The sequence below is a fragment of the Salvelinus alpinus genome, chromosome 7, assembly GCF_045679555.1.
Source record: "Salvelinus alpinus chromosome 7, SLU_Salpinus.1, whole genome shotgun sequence".
Lineage (NCBI taxonomy): Eukaryota > Metazoa > Chordata > Actinopteri > Salmoniformes > Salmonidae > Salvelinus > Salvelinus alpinus.
In genome coordinates, this window is record NC_092092.1 from 51,129,676 (window position 1) to 51,147,023 (window position 17,348).

At 43.4% G+C, this 17,348-nt stretch overlaps 1 protein-coding gene across 1 annotated transcript in view; it reads left to right on the top strand.

The window, feature by feature from the left end:
• The window catches only part of mgat4b (alpha-1,3-mannosyl-glycoprotein 4-beta-N-acetylglucosaminyltransferase B), a 215,224-nt gene that overhangs the window by 93,001 nt on the left and 104,875 nt on the right, over window positions 1-17,348 (top strand). The window contains exons 2-3 of the mRNA XM_071410634.1: window positions 12,053-12,232; window positions 14,748-14,891. Coding sequence (XP_071266735.1) covers window positions 12,053-12,232; window positions 14,748-14,891 — 324 coding nt within the window. The remainder of the gene's footprint in view (window positions 1-12,052; window positions 12,233-14,747; window positions 14,892-17,348) is intronic.

Genomic DNA, 17,348 nt, shown 5'->3' on the forward strand with positions numbered 1-17,348 from the left:
GGCTTCCCAGGTAATTCTGCCATTTAGGCTTCCCCTAGATGGGAAAGAGTCTCTCTAACCCTACTGTAGCTTCTTGGATGGATTTTAATGGCTGGAGGCGAAAGAAAAACACCTGTTTTGGTGAGGTGCTGGCTAGTGGAGTAGAACACACAAAAAAAGATAAGGAGAGCTACTTTAGGAGCTCAGATGCAATTCTTTTATAACCAACGTTTCGACAGCCAAGCTGTCTTCATCAGGGTATAATGTCGGCAGTTAGAAGACTCGTTGGGCGATAGGTCAGGATATCCATTTTGCAGTCCATGCTAACTACACCGGGCACGCACATGTTGATTTTGTCCGTCCACATCAGACGCGATCAGGACACGCAGGTTGAAATATCAAAACTAACTCTGAACCAACTATTTTAATTTGGGGAACAGGTCAAAACTCATGAAACATTCATGGACATTTAGCTAGCTAGCTTGCTGTTGCTAGCTAATTTGTCCTGGGATATAAACATTGGGTTGTTATTTTACCTGAAATGTACAATGTCCTTTTTTTTTCTGGATCTTTATAGATTTTAGAAAAAATTTGAGTCAGAAAACATTGTGTGTTCTCTACACCAACAAATAATCCACAGATTAAAGGGGTGTCAAGCATCAAAAATAGAACCAAGTTCAAGTTTAGCGCCTGGCTACGCATACACTTGTTGACGCGCTAGCAGTTTACATGCAATTATTGAATAACATGTATGTGCACATTTATTTTGCAACTCTTGCGCATGCAATGTGAGCGGTGTGGTCAGCATGTGAGCCCAACTTCTTTGGAAGTCTTGGGCAACATATGAATAGTCTAAAGTGGCTTCCTCTTCTTGTCTTCAGTCCTTCTTGAGCAATAATAGTGTACAGGCTTCATGATTTTCCATTAATTAGTTTTTAGCTAATAACGTCACTTGGCCACACTTACCTTAAGTGCATGACCAACTTCTAGGACTAGGAAAAGTCATGATTGACTAAACGTAAACCACACCAACCCAATAGTCTTATGTATGATGATGTTAACTGTGGTTGTTGCAGGAAATGAGCTCTGGTTTATAAGGATATGATTTCTGATAAATGCGGAGATTAGGCTGTGGCTGCAGTAATGGGATGGCACCCAACTGGCACCACTGGTCTGGCACAGCTGGCACCAGTATACCCAGACACACTCGGAGACTAGGGTCTGGATAATTACTGCTCTCTTGTGGAGTGTGTGTGTGTGTGTGTGTGGTGGGATGGGGCAAGCGCATACACAGACACACTCAGACACTTTATCTCTCGCAAACACAAACACACTCTTGCATATGCACCGCACCCATATAGGCACTCATACACAAACATGCGACACTCATTGCATTACTCATACACTCACCTCCTCAAATTGCACATTCACTTTTCAGCATCAACTTCCCTGTTATGCAAAACAAAACTATTAGTCAGTACAAACACATTTCCACAAACCAACATGTCATTTGACAATGCACCTCAATTGTGCTGAATCCTGTTTGCTGGAAAGCACCTACTGTAGGCTTATCGCTCGTGTGTCAGTGACTATATGTTCATGGTCAAAGCCATTGATCACGTGACAACATTCCTATGTGAAGTCGAAAAGCACATTGAAGCCAAATGAAGTCTGTTTAAGATGGTAAATGTAAAGACATAGTCTGTTAAGACTTAAAATGCGCAGTTTGAGCTAGACCAGGAAGTGACGTTGCAGGCTAGCTTAGCGCTGCCCCCTCTCATTGACCGACTCAAGTTGACGACCGACCGGGGTACTGCAGGCTGCCATTTTAGAATAATTGAGTTTATTAGAAGCAATTATTGGTACCGTGATTGTCTTCCAAAATGTATTTTATTTAGTTGACGATTGATCACGAAGAGCGTCATTTTCCCATTCACTATAATGGTGGATCCTGTTTTCTGCTTACAATGCCTGCTTTACCCCTTTCGTCCTTAAACATCCGTGGTTTCAAAGAGAGGGGGCAGTCATTCTCCCCTGGTGTTTTTACATCCCGCCTGCCCTATAGTAACCCCTCCTGCTCTCTGTCTCCCAGGCATGGCCAGTTGACTCGGATAACTCCATTTCCTATCCTCTCATCTCCTCTCGTTTATTGCAAATTGCACTTTTGCCCCCAACAAATTCATTTTTCACCGTAAAGTGGTAGTGGTGGTGGATGGTTATCTATTCTGGTCTTGGTCGGCCTCTGATACAGCAGATCTATGTTACTTTATTTATTTTTCTTTCCTGTTACCTCTAACCTTCACTATTTCTCTCCCACTCTCATACACACACACACACACACACACACACACACACACACACACACACACACACACACACACACACACACACACACACACACACACACACACACACACACACACACACACACTCTCCCCCTCTGTCCCATCTCTCTCGCGTTTTGCTCTCTCTCTCTGTCTCTCACACAAACTCTCACATCGCCCCTGACCCTGTTTCAAGGAGACCCCCTAGCAGCTGAACAAATGGAGAGAGGCAGAGGGACTGAGACTGAGGGAGCACCATATGCCGTAGGCCTCGTTAAGGGATACTTGATAGGGGACACTCTTTGGGGACACTCGTTAGGGACAGCCAGTTAACCTGGTCAATCTGTGACCGTGTGAGGAAGCAAAGCCATGGGGATGGAAATGTGGACATGGTGGGCGTGTTTGTTGGGGGGGGGTGCTCATACCTTCTCTTATCAGTGTGCTCTATCAGTCTGCCCTAGGATAATTTCATTCCCCACTTCCTACCTTCCTTGACTCCACCCCTACGCACCGTCCCCCCTCCCCTCTATACCTCTCTATCTCCCTCCAGGGAAAGGTATTGATCCCTCCATCCAGGATGCCTGTGCAGAAATGTGATGCAAGGATAACAGGCCTAATGGCATTATTCAGGAGCCACCATGGCCCCTTTTTCTCACCACAAACACACACGCACGCACGAGATGGAGAGGTCCTTAAAACACACACACACACACACACACACACACACACACACACACACACACACACACACACACACACACACACACACACACACACACCACTGAGACTTGTAGGCTCTGTGTTGGCTTTGTCAATGTGAATGTAACTTCGGGGTGTCAATAAGCATTTAGCTGTACGGTCACAGTGTGTTTTTTTTTAGGAGGTCTTTGTTTACTTGTTTGTATGTTTTTGACAGATGTGTGCTTGTGTCCATGTGAGTGAGTGAGAGAGAGTGCAGGTGCGGACAATTTAGCTGGACAGGCTGCAGACTCTGTAAGAGTGGTGTATAATAGCATTAGTGTCCCATTACAGTTCTAGTCTGTTCTGAATGTGTGCTGTATCATGTTCTCTCAAACACACACACACTCACACAGAGTATTCTCTTACGCCTGGAAGTATAACCACACCACAGACGTCTGCAGTGCAATCACATAGTCCATTTGGAGTAGGGGGAGAGAGTTTGTGTGTGTGTGTGTGTGTGTGTTTGTGCGTGTGCTTGCATCCGTCCATGTGTGTGTTTGTGTGTGCCACTTGGTGCTCTATTCTCTATGTCTAAATGGATGGGACACACACACAATTCTCTTTTCGGATGGATCTTAACCATGTCATGTGGAAACTTGAGGCATGTGCAACAGGACACCAGATTCCAATGGCAACCAAACACTTACCCCTCCTCCCACCCTTGCCTTGTCATTGGCCTTGACGAGACTCTTTCATAGTCCAAGCCCCCTCTTTGCACCATACATTTATACCTTGACTTTCACAAGGGTGAAAAGTCATGCACACACACACACACACACTCTCTCTCTCTCTCTCTCTCTCTCTCCACACCCATATTCACATTCTCTCTCACTCTTACACACACACACACACACACACACACACACACACACACACACATCCTCGAAGCTCAGAGGGATAGACTTCACAAGACTCTTCCTCTCAAGTGAGGAAGAGGATGAGGAAGGCTTTGATCAGAGTAGCTTGGTGGGCCATGATCCGACAGCGCTCCGACACTCCCTTTATTCATATTCGCTCTCCCACAAGTGGCGGGGAGATGGACTGCAGTCACACACATTCACACCCAGGCACATTCACAGGCATTTCCAATCCGCTTCCTTATGGGAAGAATGTTCCAGGGGACAAAGGATTACTGTGACAGTGTGTGACGTGTGGTGCAGTATTCAGGCAGCAGATTTTGGTGTGTGTGTGTGTGTTAGATGGCTGTTCTTTTAGTCGATGGCTGTTCTTTTAGTCAGTGACTGAGCCGGGATTAGGTATGGTTGGTTCTTCTAAAATTCTCCTTAGTGGGGACATTTCCCACTTACCCATTAAGTTTAGGGGTTAGAATTATGGTAATGGGTTAGGGAAAATATGATTTTTTTATGGAAATCAATGTTAGTTCCCCATGATGAAAAAATAACAAAGTGTGAGTGTGTGCGCTTGTGAGTGTGTGTGTGCTTGTGAGTGAAAGTGCAAAGTTGAGTGGGTTTGGGTGCTTTAGTATTGTGTGGGTTCAGTTAAGTGTTATTCTGAGTTGAACATGTTGGGGTAGGTCTATGCCTTTGCCGAGTGGCTTACATGACATCAGTCTTTGTTGATATGTGTGTTTTACGGACCACTAATCTAGGATTAGTGTGTAATTAGAGTATCAGGCTGAGTACATAACGACTTAGTTTGTCGCTTTGTCGGTGTAAGTGTGTCAATAGCAAAGCTTTCAGATGATTAAGGTCTTTCAACTATGCTATGACTATTCGTCCATGTCTTTTTGAAATCATCAGTTATAGGTCTGTGTGTAAAAGCAACTGCTGTCTTTCCTTTTAAAATGTGTACAACAGGAACAGGAGAGACCGATTTTAGAGTACTACGACGATGTCACCGCACGCACATCATCGCTACCAGGCTCATGTTACTGTTCGACATACACATTCCATGTCCTGAAATGTGACTCTCTCTCACTACCTTGGCATGATGTGTCAGTCCAAACGTTTATACATGTGGCCTCTAGTACTCCTAGTTTCAAGTTGTTTATGGTTGGTTTGGTTTTCAGTTTTTTTTCTCTAATTTTAGCAAACTGCTGAGTTTTGATGGACAATCCTCATATGAATTCAGAGGATTTTACTGCTCGGATCCAATGGGAAAAGAGGCGGGACAAATGTCTCAAGTCTTCATAAATCTCTTTTGGTATTCAGTGAATATTGCATATATCGACCTGATCTGTTGAATAGAGAGAGAAAACATGCCCTAAGCTTGACACTCCCCTATGTAGTGGTGTGTATGCACTATGCTGTAGATTGTATGTACACATTTGACCTGATGTGGATGCTGACATCGGTTGCTTAGTGATTATATAATTTGGATGATTGATTGTCTATGGTGAAGAAAGTATGCATATTAGCTGATAGGGTCCTATTGTGGACGGCTTTTGGCGAGGTCTTTACATTCTAGTCAATGCATGCACAGGCGTACAGACCACGTACATACATACACAGCTATAGTTCAAACTGTTCTCAACTGAAATATCACATTTACATAAGTATTCAGACCCTTTACTCAGTACTTTGTCGATGCACCTTTGGCAGCGTTTACAGCCTCGAGTCTTCTTGGGTATGACACTACAAGCTCGGCACACCTATATTTAGGGAGTTTCTCCCATTCTTCCCTGCAGATCCTCTCAAGCTCTGTCAGATTGGATGGGGAGTGCCGCTTCACAGCTATTTGATGAATAATGGAGACCACTGTATTTTTGGGGACATTCAATGCTGCAGACATTTTTGGTACCCTTCCCCAGATCATTGCCTCGACACAATCCTGTCTCGGAGCTCTATGGACAATTCCTTCGACCTCATGGCTTGGTTTTTGCTCTGACATGTACTTTCAACTGTGGGACCTTATATAGACAGGTGTGTGCCTTTCCAAATCACGTCCAATCATTTGAAGTTACCACAGGTGGACTCCAATCAAGTTGTAGAAACATCTCAAGGATGATCAATGGAAACAGGATGCACCTGAGCTCAATTTCAAGTCTCATAGCAAAGGGTCTGAATACTTATGTAAAAATGGTATTTCTGTATTTAATTTTTCATAAATTAGCAAAAAATCCTAAAAACCTGTTTTTGCTTTGTCATTTTGTGGTATTGTGTGTAGATTGATGAGGAAAAACATTTATTTAATACTTTTTAGAATAAGGCTGTAACGTAACAAAATGTCCAGGGGTCTTAATACTTCCCGAATGCACTGTATATATGCTCTGACCCCTCACGCCCCACAGTTTGGGAACCACTGCTTTAAGGCGCCAGACCTGAAAACCATCATATATGGGAAAGTAATCATCTCTGCTTGAATGACGCACAATCACAAGCTTATATATGCATAGACACATGCATGCACACACATACACAATCACATAATATGTGTAACATAATGCATACACACACCTACAAAATAACACGCATAATGCATTTACACACATTCTCGCTCTTTCGCTCTCCCTCACACACACACACACAAGCAAACAAAACAAGTCTTGATGAGGTTGGCCCTTTTCATAATGCAATATTCCATAGCCATGTATTATGCATTATGCGATTTTGTTTTGTTTTGTAGCAATGCAGCATGCAGCCGCCCATCTAGATGGGCTCTGTAATCAGTTAATACACAACCGTCCAGTGATTTAGATAATTAAGCTAACGGAGATAAGCAATTCTGCAGAATGATAATTAAAACTCCACATTAGGAAGGAGAAAGTGTGTGTTTGTGTGTCGGTGGGGGGGGGGAGATTGTGTGTGTGTGTGTTTAGTCTGGGAAGTGCTGTAGCATTTTTGATCAGCCAAGCAGACTTGACCGGGGAACTATTGTCTGGCTAATGAGTGTCGGAAAAATAAACATACCATAGACGCAGGCACAAGTGTGTGAGTGTGTGTGTGTGTTTGCTTCCTCTGTCTATCCATCTGTCTGTATCTGCATCTACACAACAGACATGCAACCCAAAATCAGTAAGAATTAGGACAAGAAATGAAAACTTACTCTGTCACACACACACACACACCTTCCTTTAGGATCCCTCATAGTTGAGTATGATTCCCTGCCAGGTATCACGGGTCCAGGGTGTGGGTCTGGCTGACACACACACACACACACATACTCACTCTTCTTCACCATACCAAATTTGGGCAAGACCTTCTTCTTTGAGTGACCACGCATGCTGTTTCTTTGGTGGTGTGCCACACTTGAGAAGAGGGGGAAAAGGAGACCACCGATGGAGAGGGGGGAAAGGAAACCTATTCCCCTCAGGAGACTGAAAAGATTTGGCATCGGTCCTCAGATCCTCAAAAGGTTCTACAGCTGCACCATCGAGAGCATCCTAACTGGTTGCATCACTGCCTGGTATGGCAACTGCTCGGCCTCCAACCGCAAGGCACTACAGAGGGTAGTGCGAACGGCCCAGTACATCACTGTGGCCAAGCTTCCTGCCATCCAGGACCTCTATACCAGGCGGTGTCAGTTGAAGGCCCTAAAAATTTTCAAAGACAACCCTAGTCATGGGCTGTTCTCTCTGCTTCCGCACGGCAAGCGGTACCGGAGCGCCATGTCTAGGTCCAAGAGGCACACACACACACACACACACACACACACACACTAGGTCCAAGAGGCTTCTGAACAGCTTCTACCACCAAACCATAGACTCCTGAACATCTAGTCAAATGGCTACCCAGACTATTTGCATTGCACCCCCACCCCCCCCTCCACACCACTGCCACTCTCTGTTGTCCTCCATGCATAGTCACTTTAATAACTCTACCTACATGTACATACTACCTCAACTAACCGGTGCCCCCGCACATTGACTCTATACCGGCACCCCCCTGTATGTATTGTTCTTTTTTTACTGCTGCTCTTTAAGTACTTGTTACTTTTATCTCTTATTCTTATCTGTATTTTTTGAAACTGCACTGTCCCCCAGCAGCAACAGTCCTTAATGCTATCAATGCTTTAGAGAGGCTAAACTCGGCTGTTGAGCCCGTGTTTCATCATATCCGGGGCCGCAGCGAGAAGTGAAAAGTTTCCCTAGCTTCATGCTGTAAGACACTATCATTCTTCGACACTTTCATCTCATACCTCTACTTTTATCCCTGCTTTCTTCCCTGTCCACAACTTTGTAGACTGCTGGTGTTGTAAAAAAAAACGTACAAAAAAAACTGAGGCATTAATTTGCATTAATTAATTTCTGTCTAGTTTCATGCTGACACACACACACACAAGTTGTAAGTAAGGAAAGATAAGAGCTAGCATAGGTGTTCATAGATTCATGTATACACATGACCGCGCACAGACACACATACACACTATACGTACTGTGCGTGCAGCCACCAACCAATAACGCAACAGACACACTTACATTATATGCACAAACACCAGCACTCTTTCTCTCTCACTCACTCTCTGAATACCCAGCATCGAGCCTGCATGTGCCATCTTCCTTTCTGGAGGTGTGGATGTCTGTCTGTCTGTCTTAGTGTGTCTGTCACCATTCCTGAAAGGCTGCGGATCCGGAGGTAACCACCCACATCCGTTCCTTTTTCACCAGAGCTGAAGATCCGAATCACGTTTGGCGCATATGTTTCTCTACCTCTACATTACGCACGCCTTTTTGCAGTCCTCCCGTCACATCGCTCACTGTCAGTCGGGAAGTTTTACCGTGAAACGTCCATGAAGCATCTGCATGCCAACCATTTGATCTCAATCAGTTTCAGGGGGGTATGCAAGATCTTCTTGAGTTATGTAGCCTATAGTGTATTGAATTAATTTGAATGTGTTTTAGAGCAGATGGTGTTAACAAACTATAGTTTACCTGTGTTTTGTTTCAATCAAAGCACATGTAGTTTTGGACTGTGTCAACAGTGGACTAATGAAACAAATGTCAAAAGATAGTTTTTGAGCGGAATTTTCCTTTTAAGGTCTCAAAATAGCCTAGAACCCTCTAATTCAACTCTGGACTTTGAAGTCAGTTCCACTGCTTTTTTTTCCTGGTTCCGGGTCTGATTTAGACCTGGGACACCAGGTGTGTGCAATGAATTATCAGGTAGAACAAAAAAAAACAGCAGGCTCCAAACCTCGTAAGAGTTGAATACCCCTGTCCTAGAACATACTGTATCAATGGTAAATAAGAGTTGAATACCCCTGTCCTAGAACATACTGTATCAATGGTAAATGAATTAGCACACAACACAGGATGTTTAAGGAAATGTATTTGACCGTTTTATTAAACAAACTGTTGTAAAACAACTGTTGCAAGAACGTGAGAAACAGTTTTAATACAAATGTTTTGCTCATGTTGTTAACCTCGCAAACATGAACTTATCATAAAACAGAGAGATGTAGCCGACACACTGGCCAGACAGGACAGTTTTTCTCCAGTGGATTTTTATTCCTTCATTACTACTGAAAATATTACACCTTTAAAAGTCTCCAGTGCTTCAGTCTTTTAACCGCAGAATATTTTCACACTTTGCTTTGTTTGTCGCCACTTTTACTGGGTCTTTAAGCGTAGTAATCCTTAAAACATAATGGGATAGTACAGCGGAATTATGAATTCAGATATTTGTTTCCTTTCCTCTTAAGCAGTCTATCGACTGCTGTAGGGGGTCACTGCAATCCACACTTTGGTTTTGGTAGAAAAGTCACTGCCAACAAACGCCTTTTTCCAATCAAAAACGTTACTTTACTCAGCATACAGTGTCTGAAGTTACACCTCACACTATTACAACAGTGTGACTGTTTTGTATTAATATATTTCCTTAAAAATCCTCTGTCTTATGTGCTTATCGTTTAACCATTGATATGTTCTCCACCATTTTGAGACCTTAAGGAGCATCGGGTACTGCTGGAATATCTACGACCTTATGAGTCATTATTACATACTTTAAAAGTTGTTTATAAATGTGCCTGAAACTACCTTACCTAACATTTACAAATTTGGGAGTAATGATTCATAAATGTAATTTTTATTTATTTAACCAGGCAAGTCAATTTGTTAAGAACAAATTCTTATTTTCAATGACGGCCTAGGAACAGTGGGTTAACTGCCTGTTCAAGGGCAGAACGACAGGTTGTACCTTGTCAGCTCGGGGATTCGAACTTCTAACCACTAGGCTACCCTGCCGCCCCATAAATGATGAATAAACTATTTACTAATCCAGTGGTTCCCTAGGACCCCTGGGGGTTCTCGAGGGAAGTCATGTGCCAAAGGCCTACTGGTAAAATGCACATGAGGGGGTACTTCAGGGGTACTCCGGGCAGAGCAAAACTCAGCTGGTGGTACAGTAAGCGAAAAAGGTTGGAAACCTCTATACTAATCCATTGTAAATGTTTTATTACAAGGTGTTATTGTAAAGTGCTTCCCTTGTTGGGTTTCTGTTAAGCTTTATTCCAGATGCTCTCAGTAGATATTGCATTGTCCTTGTGCCTTTTCACCTTTCTACCTTTTCAGTTATGCAATATTAAAAGTGCCTGCTGTCAGATGTATCCGTCTCTAGTCCTGGGTTGCTGTACGTTTTGTGTATCAGGGCTAGGTGCTATCAGGGATTACACCGGGATTTGGGTTCACATAGCATTAGTGAAACAGGAGTCCTATGTTGTTTCCTGGGATTTAGCTTTTTTCCGAACTCGCTCCCACCTGCTTCAATGTGACACGATGTTCAGAACTGTGTGTGTGCGCCCTTATGCAAGTATGTACATGCGTGTCCCGTATGTGTGTGTGTGTGTGTCCATTCCAAGGTGTGTATGTGCATGTAATTCTTTTCCCCTCGGTAGAGTTTAGAGAGCTCTGTAATGAAAAACTCTGTACAAATTAAATGTATTATTATGTTCCGCACTGTGTATCCATGCGTTGGCATGTGCTTATGTGCATAGCCTACAATGTGTGTGAATGCATGTATGTATGTGTGCAAGTTGGTCTGCAGTGTGTGTGTGTGTGTGTGTGTGTGTGAGTCCAAATAAATATAATCCTGTGAAAAACAAATCCAGGGACAGTGTTTTTCTCTTTTACTGGAGACCAGTGGGAAGAAGGAAAATAAAGAAAGGAGGAATGGAGGCGGGGAGGAATATCAGTCAGAACAGCTTAGAGAGGGGTCAGTGACCTGGAAATACCTGCACTTTGTCCCAAATGGGCGGCAGATAGCCTAGCGGTTAGAGTGTTGGGCCAGTGACTGGTTCGAATCCCTAAGCCAAATAGGGGGGGAAATCTGTACATGTTCCCTTGAGTAAGGCACTGGTCAAATATAGTGCACTATGTAGGGAACAGGGGGCTATTTGGGATTCAGCTCTGGCCCGTCCCTAGCAGATTTATAACACGCATAGAAATGACTCTGTTGTTCCCAGAATATCCCTACAACATACATGTACGTCCATAGTAGTTGGCAAAACGGCACAAACAGATCTGGGACCAGGCTACTGTCGATTTCGTCCAACAATCTATGGGTTAAGTGAGGTGATTCGTCCACTAGGATCGATGCATATCAGTCCAGAGCATAGTGCCTATTGATCAAGCTGTTAAGAGGGGTAATGACTTGAAAAGTGCTCCACGCAGACCACGGTAAATCACTCCTTTTAAATGCTGCATAAAGTCACCAAGGACGGACTACCTATGTGCTGTATCTGTTTTGTCTGTGTACCTCATAAAGACCATGTCAAGATGCTGTAGGGTGACATTTATGTTTATGGTGTGTAGTTGATGTGTTTCTGTTAAATTACTTTGTCAACCTGTGTCCCCCTGTAACGGTCCGCTCTTTCTTCCCTCTTGCTCTCATGTCTTCCTCTCTCTCTCTCCCTCTCGCCATCATTCCCTCTCCCCCTCTCAAATAAATATTTGAACATACTTTATTGGCATGAAACGAGCAATGAATGTATTGCCCTTCAAGCAGTTAAAATCATGTAATACTATGCAAAATAGCAAATCACAGAAGATAGTTATTAAGACTCAAGATAACTGTTAAGACTTTCACAAACCTCTCGCCTCTCTCTCTCTGTAGGTGATGTGGTGGACATTTACCAGCGGGAGTTTCTGGGCCTGAGGGAGCGTCTGCACTCTGCCGAGCAGGAAAACCTGAAGCGCTCCAAGGAGCTCAACCTGGTGCTGGACGAGATCAAGAGGGCCATCGCCGAGAAGCAGGCCCTCAGGGACATCAACCGCACCTGGGCCAGCCTCTCCGGTTAGACCAACTAGTTAGAACCAGTCCGAACTAGTCAGAAACAATTACAACCAGTCAGAATGAATCAGTCAATAAGGTTGCTAGATTTTACAACAATCAGTTACGATTTAAGTAACTGTAAAGCCACGTCTACAGTGCCTTCAGAAAGTATTCATACACTTTGACTTATTTCACATTTTGTTGTGTTACAGCCTGAATTCAAAATGGATTCATTTGTTGTTTTTTTTCAGCCATCTACACACAATACCCCATAATGACAAAGTGAAAACATGTTTTCAGAAATTTCTGCTAATGTATTGAACATGAAATACAGAAATATACAATTTACATAAGTCTTTACATCCTTGAGTCAATACTTTGTAGAAGCAGCTTTCGTGGTGATTACAACTGTGAGTCTTTTTGGTATGTCTGTTCCTTGGACATGGTATAGTTTCTACTCTGACATGCACTGTCAACTGTGGGACCTTGTATAGACAGGTGTGTTTCTTTCTAAATCATGTCCAAACAATTGAATTTACCACAGGTGGACTCCAAAAGTTGTATTGACATCTCAAGGATGACCAAAGAAAATTGTATGCACCGGAGCACAATTTGGAGTGTCGTAGCAAATGGGGTGTGAATACTTATGTAAATGAGATTTCTGTATTTCATTTTCAATAAATGTTAAAACATGTTTCCACTTTGTCATTATGGTGTGTGTGTGTAGATGGCTGGTGAATTTTTTTAAATGTAATATTTGAATTCAGGCTGTAACACAACAAAATGTGTCAAGGGGTATAAATACTTTCTGAAGGTACTGTATAAGAACACCATACACTGTTTTTAAACTATTGCATAATTTTACAACTCTCTGTAAGGGTGGATGGTCCAGAATATGTGGGCGCCACTATTTGGGTGAACCTCACAACAGTATCTAACCATTCAGAAAGATTGGTTGCACTCTAAATGAACCTCTCTGTAATCATTAAGCAATGTACTGTGGGTAGTAATGATATAACTAATACATGAGAATGGAGGGCAAATTGGCTATATATATACAGTTGAAGTCGGAAGTTTACATACACTTAGGTTGGAGTCATTAAAACTCATTTGTCAACCACTCCACAAATTTCTTCTTAACAAACTATAGTTTTGGCAAATCGGTTAGGACATCTACTTTTTTCCAACAATTGTTTACAGACAGCTTAATTCACTTATAATTCAGTGTATCACAATTCCAGTGGGTCAGAAGTTTACATACACTAAGTTGACTGTGCCTTTAAACAGCTTGGAAAATTCCAGAAAATTATGCCATGGCTTTAGAAGCTTCTGATAGGCTAAATGACATAATTTGAGTCAATTGGAGGTGTATCTGTGGATGTATTTCAAGGCCTACCTTCAAACTCAGTGCCTCTTTGCTTGACATCATGGGAAAATCAAAAGAAATCAGGCAAAAATTGTGGACCACAAGTCTTGTTCATCCTTGGGAGCAATTTCCAAACGCCTGAAGGTACCACGTTCATCTGTACAAACAATAGTACACAAGCCATAAAAAAGTCAGACTACGGTTTGCAACTGCACATGGGGACAAAGATCGTAATTTTTGGAGAAATATCCTCTGGTCTGATGAAACAAAAATAGAACTGTTTGGCCATAATGACCATCGTTATGTTTGGAGGAAAAAAGGGGAGGCTTGCAAGTCGAAGAACACCATCCCAAACGTGAAGAACGGGGGTGGCAGCATCATGTAGTGAGGGTGCTTTGCTGCAGGAGGGACTGGTGCACTACACAAAATAGATGGCATCATGAGGGAGGAAAGTATGTGGATATATTGAAGCAACATCTCAAGACGTCAGTCAGGAAGTTAAAGCTTGGTCACAAGTGGGCCTTCCAAATGGACAGTGACCCCAAGCATTCTTCCAAAGTTGTGGCAAAATGGCTTAAGGACAACAAAGTCAAGGTATTGGAGTGGCCATCACAAAGCCCTGACCTCAATCCTATAGAAAATTTGTGGGCAGAACTGAAAAGGCGTGTGCAAGCAAGGAGGCCTACACACCTGACTAAGTTACACCGGCTCTGTCAGGAGCAATGGGCCAAAATTCACCCAACTTATTGTGGGAAGCTTGTGGAAGTCTACCTGAAACGTTTGACCCAAGTTAAACTATTTAAAGGCAATGCTACCAAATACTAATTGAGTGTATGTAAACTTCTAACCCACTGGGAATGTGATGAAAGAAAGAAAAACTGAAATAAATAATTCTCTCTACTATTATTCTGACATTTCAGTAAGGATTAGGTTGAATTATATATGAATGGTATATCCAGTCAGTAAGAACAGATTGCTACTCAAATATACTGTACATGAATGACCCCTTTAGTAGCATCCATTCTCTTTTTTAACCACAATAATAATAATGTGTGACTTCTGATAAAACATTTTAATCCCCTTCTGGCCCCTGTGTGTGTGTGTGTGCTCCGTGTCTGCGTGCATGCATTCTTCCGTGTGTGTGTGTGTGTGTGTGTGTGTGTGTGACAGACGAGACCAAGCTGAAGCTGTGGAATGTGACGACCAATAAGAATGTGCTCCAGCTGCCCAGTATCTTCCACCACCTGCCCCATCTCCTGGCTAAGGAGAGCAGCCTGCAGCCCGCTGTGCACGTGGGCCAGGGACGCACCGGGGGTCAGCACGCACACACACACACACTTAGGAGCATACTACACACACAGACAAACACAGCCACGCATGGACGCAGACACATGCACACATTCTCTCGCTCTCTTTCTCTCTTTTATCTCCATCCTTTCTTACTTCCACCTCCTTCCTCCCCTCAGAACAGTAATAGTGTCTACTGTCCAGACCATTTTTTTCATCCTCAACCTCCCCTCTCTGGCTCTCTGCCCCACTGTGGCTGTGCCAGTAGCCCATTTAGACTTCACCCTCTGTCGGGAGCTAGACCCCCCCCCCCTAAACCTCCACCCCCCTGGAGAGGCCATCCAGACTCTCCAGACAGCCAGCTACTCTCAGAGGAGCTATTAACCAGTGTGTGAGTGAGTGCGTGTGCTGGCACTTGTGCTTTTGTGTGTGTGTGTGTGTGTGTGTGTGTGTGTGTGTGTGTGTGTGTGTGTGTGTGTGTGTGTGTGTGTGTGTGTGTGTGTGTGTGTGTGTGTGTGTGTGTGTGTGTGTGTGTATGTGAGATTTATGTTCAGGCCACTGAAACCCCTCTAAATCAATTCCTCGGGCCACGTCCGTGAGTGTACCTCGTGGAGCACTAGCCAGGACGCTACCCCTAGCTCCCCTCTAGTAATCAGAGTATGTTTTATGGGCATATTAAACGGAGAAGATAGCCGCCAGGGTCTGCTTATGTTAGCTCACAATGGGAGAGGAAGGGATGGTGAGGACGAGTACAGGGTACTATAATCAACTGTTGCTGCAGAAACACTGCTATTGATGTGGACTTCCTCCCTATGGGAATGGGAAGTTGGTAAAAAAAATACCTGAATTGTAATTCAGCCTTGACGATGTATTCTTCTCTTTCTTTCCATCACTCACCACCATCATTCATTTACAGGGCATTGTATTTTTATTGTGTTGACAAGATTGCCCTTGTAAGTCATTCCACTATCCACCCCTGCCATATATACACTCTACAGCCTTTCTCTCTGTACGTCTCTCTCCTCATCTATTTAATCTCACCATCTCTTCTACCCACTCTTCAGAAAACAAGTTATTCTGTCTCTGTCATGATCAATAAGGCCACACAGGAAAGTTACATTTTCAACGGAAGTGGGGTACGGAAGCAATCTTTCCCTATTGAACAAGTTCAGCCAGGCCTGAATTCAAGCAATACCGACACACACTCTGCACATGTTGAAAAAAAGTATTATAACTGGATTGTAGCCCCCGTCCAAATGTTGTAAATGATATATATTCATGTCATGGTCACCAGTCAACTCCAACTGAAAAGCTACTTCACCTTCAACCAGTGAATGCTAGCGATGGCTAGCTGTGCTAACCATTCTACCAGTCTGTCTTAATAGCACACCCTGCACATGAAAATGTATATTTTTAAGGGGTATGCAAATAAAAATAAAAAATTATATCAAATTTTATTTGTCACATACACATGGTTAGGAGATGTTATTGAGAGTGTAGTGAAATGCATATGCTTCTAGATCCAGCAGTATCGAACAGGTAATATCTAACAATTCTACAACAAAACCTAATACACACAATCTAGTAAAGGAATGGGATAAGAATATATAAGTATAAAATATATGTATGAGCAATGACAGAGCGGCTATGATGCAATAGATAGTAAAGAATAAATAGTGAAGGACATGAGTAATGCGAGATATGTAAACATTCTTAAAGTGGCATTATTAAAGTGACTAGTGTTCCATTTATTAAAGTGGCCAATGATGTCAAGTCTGTAGGTAGGCAGGCTTCTCTCTGTGCTAGTGGTGGCTGTTTAACAATCTGATGACCTTGAGATAGAAGCTGTTTTTCAATCTCTCTGTCCCAGCTTTGATGCACCTGTACTGAAGTCGCCTTCTGGATGGAAGCAGGGTGAACAGGCAGTGGCTCAAGTGGTTATTGTCCGTGATGATCTTTTTTGCCTTCCTGTGACATCGGGTGTTGTAGGTGTCCAGGGTGGCAGGTAGTTTGCCCCCGGTGATGCGTTGTGCAGACCGCACCACCCTCTGGAGAGCCCTGCGGTTGTGGACAGTGCAGTTGTCGTACCAGGCGGTGATACAGCCTGACAGTATGCTCTCAACTGTGCACCTGCAAAAGTTAGTGAGTGTTTTCGGTGACAAGCCACATTTCTTTAGCCTCCTGAGGTTGAAGAGGCAGTGTTGAGGGTCAGCGGAGTGGAGATGTTGTTTCCTACCTTCACCACCTGGGTGCGGCCCGTCAGGAAGTCCAGGACCCAGTTGCACAGGGCGGGGTTGAGACCCAGGGTCTCAAGCTTAATGACGAGTTTGGAGGGTACTATGGTGTTGAATGCTGAGCTGTAGTCAATGAACAGCATTCTTACATAGGTACTCCTCTTGTCCAGATGGGATAGGGCAGTGTGCAGTGTGATAGGGAGGTGTGCAGAAAATTGGAGTGGGTCTAGTGTGGCAGGTGGGGTGGAGG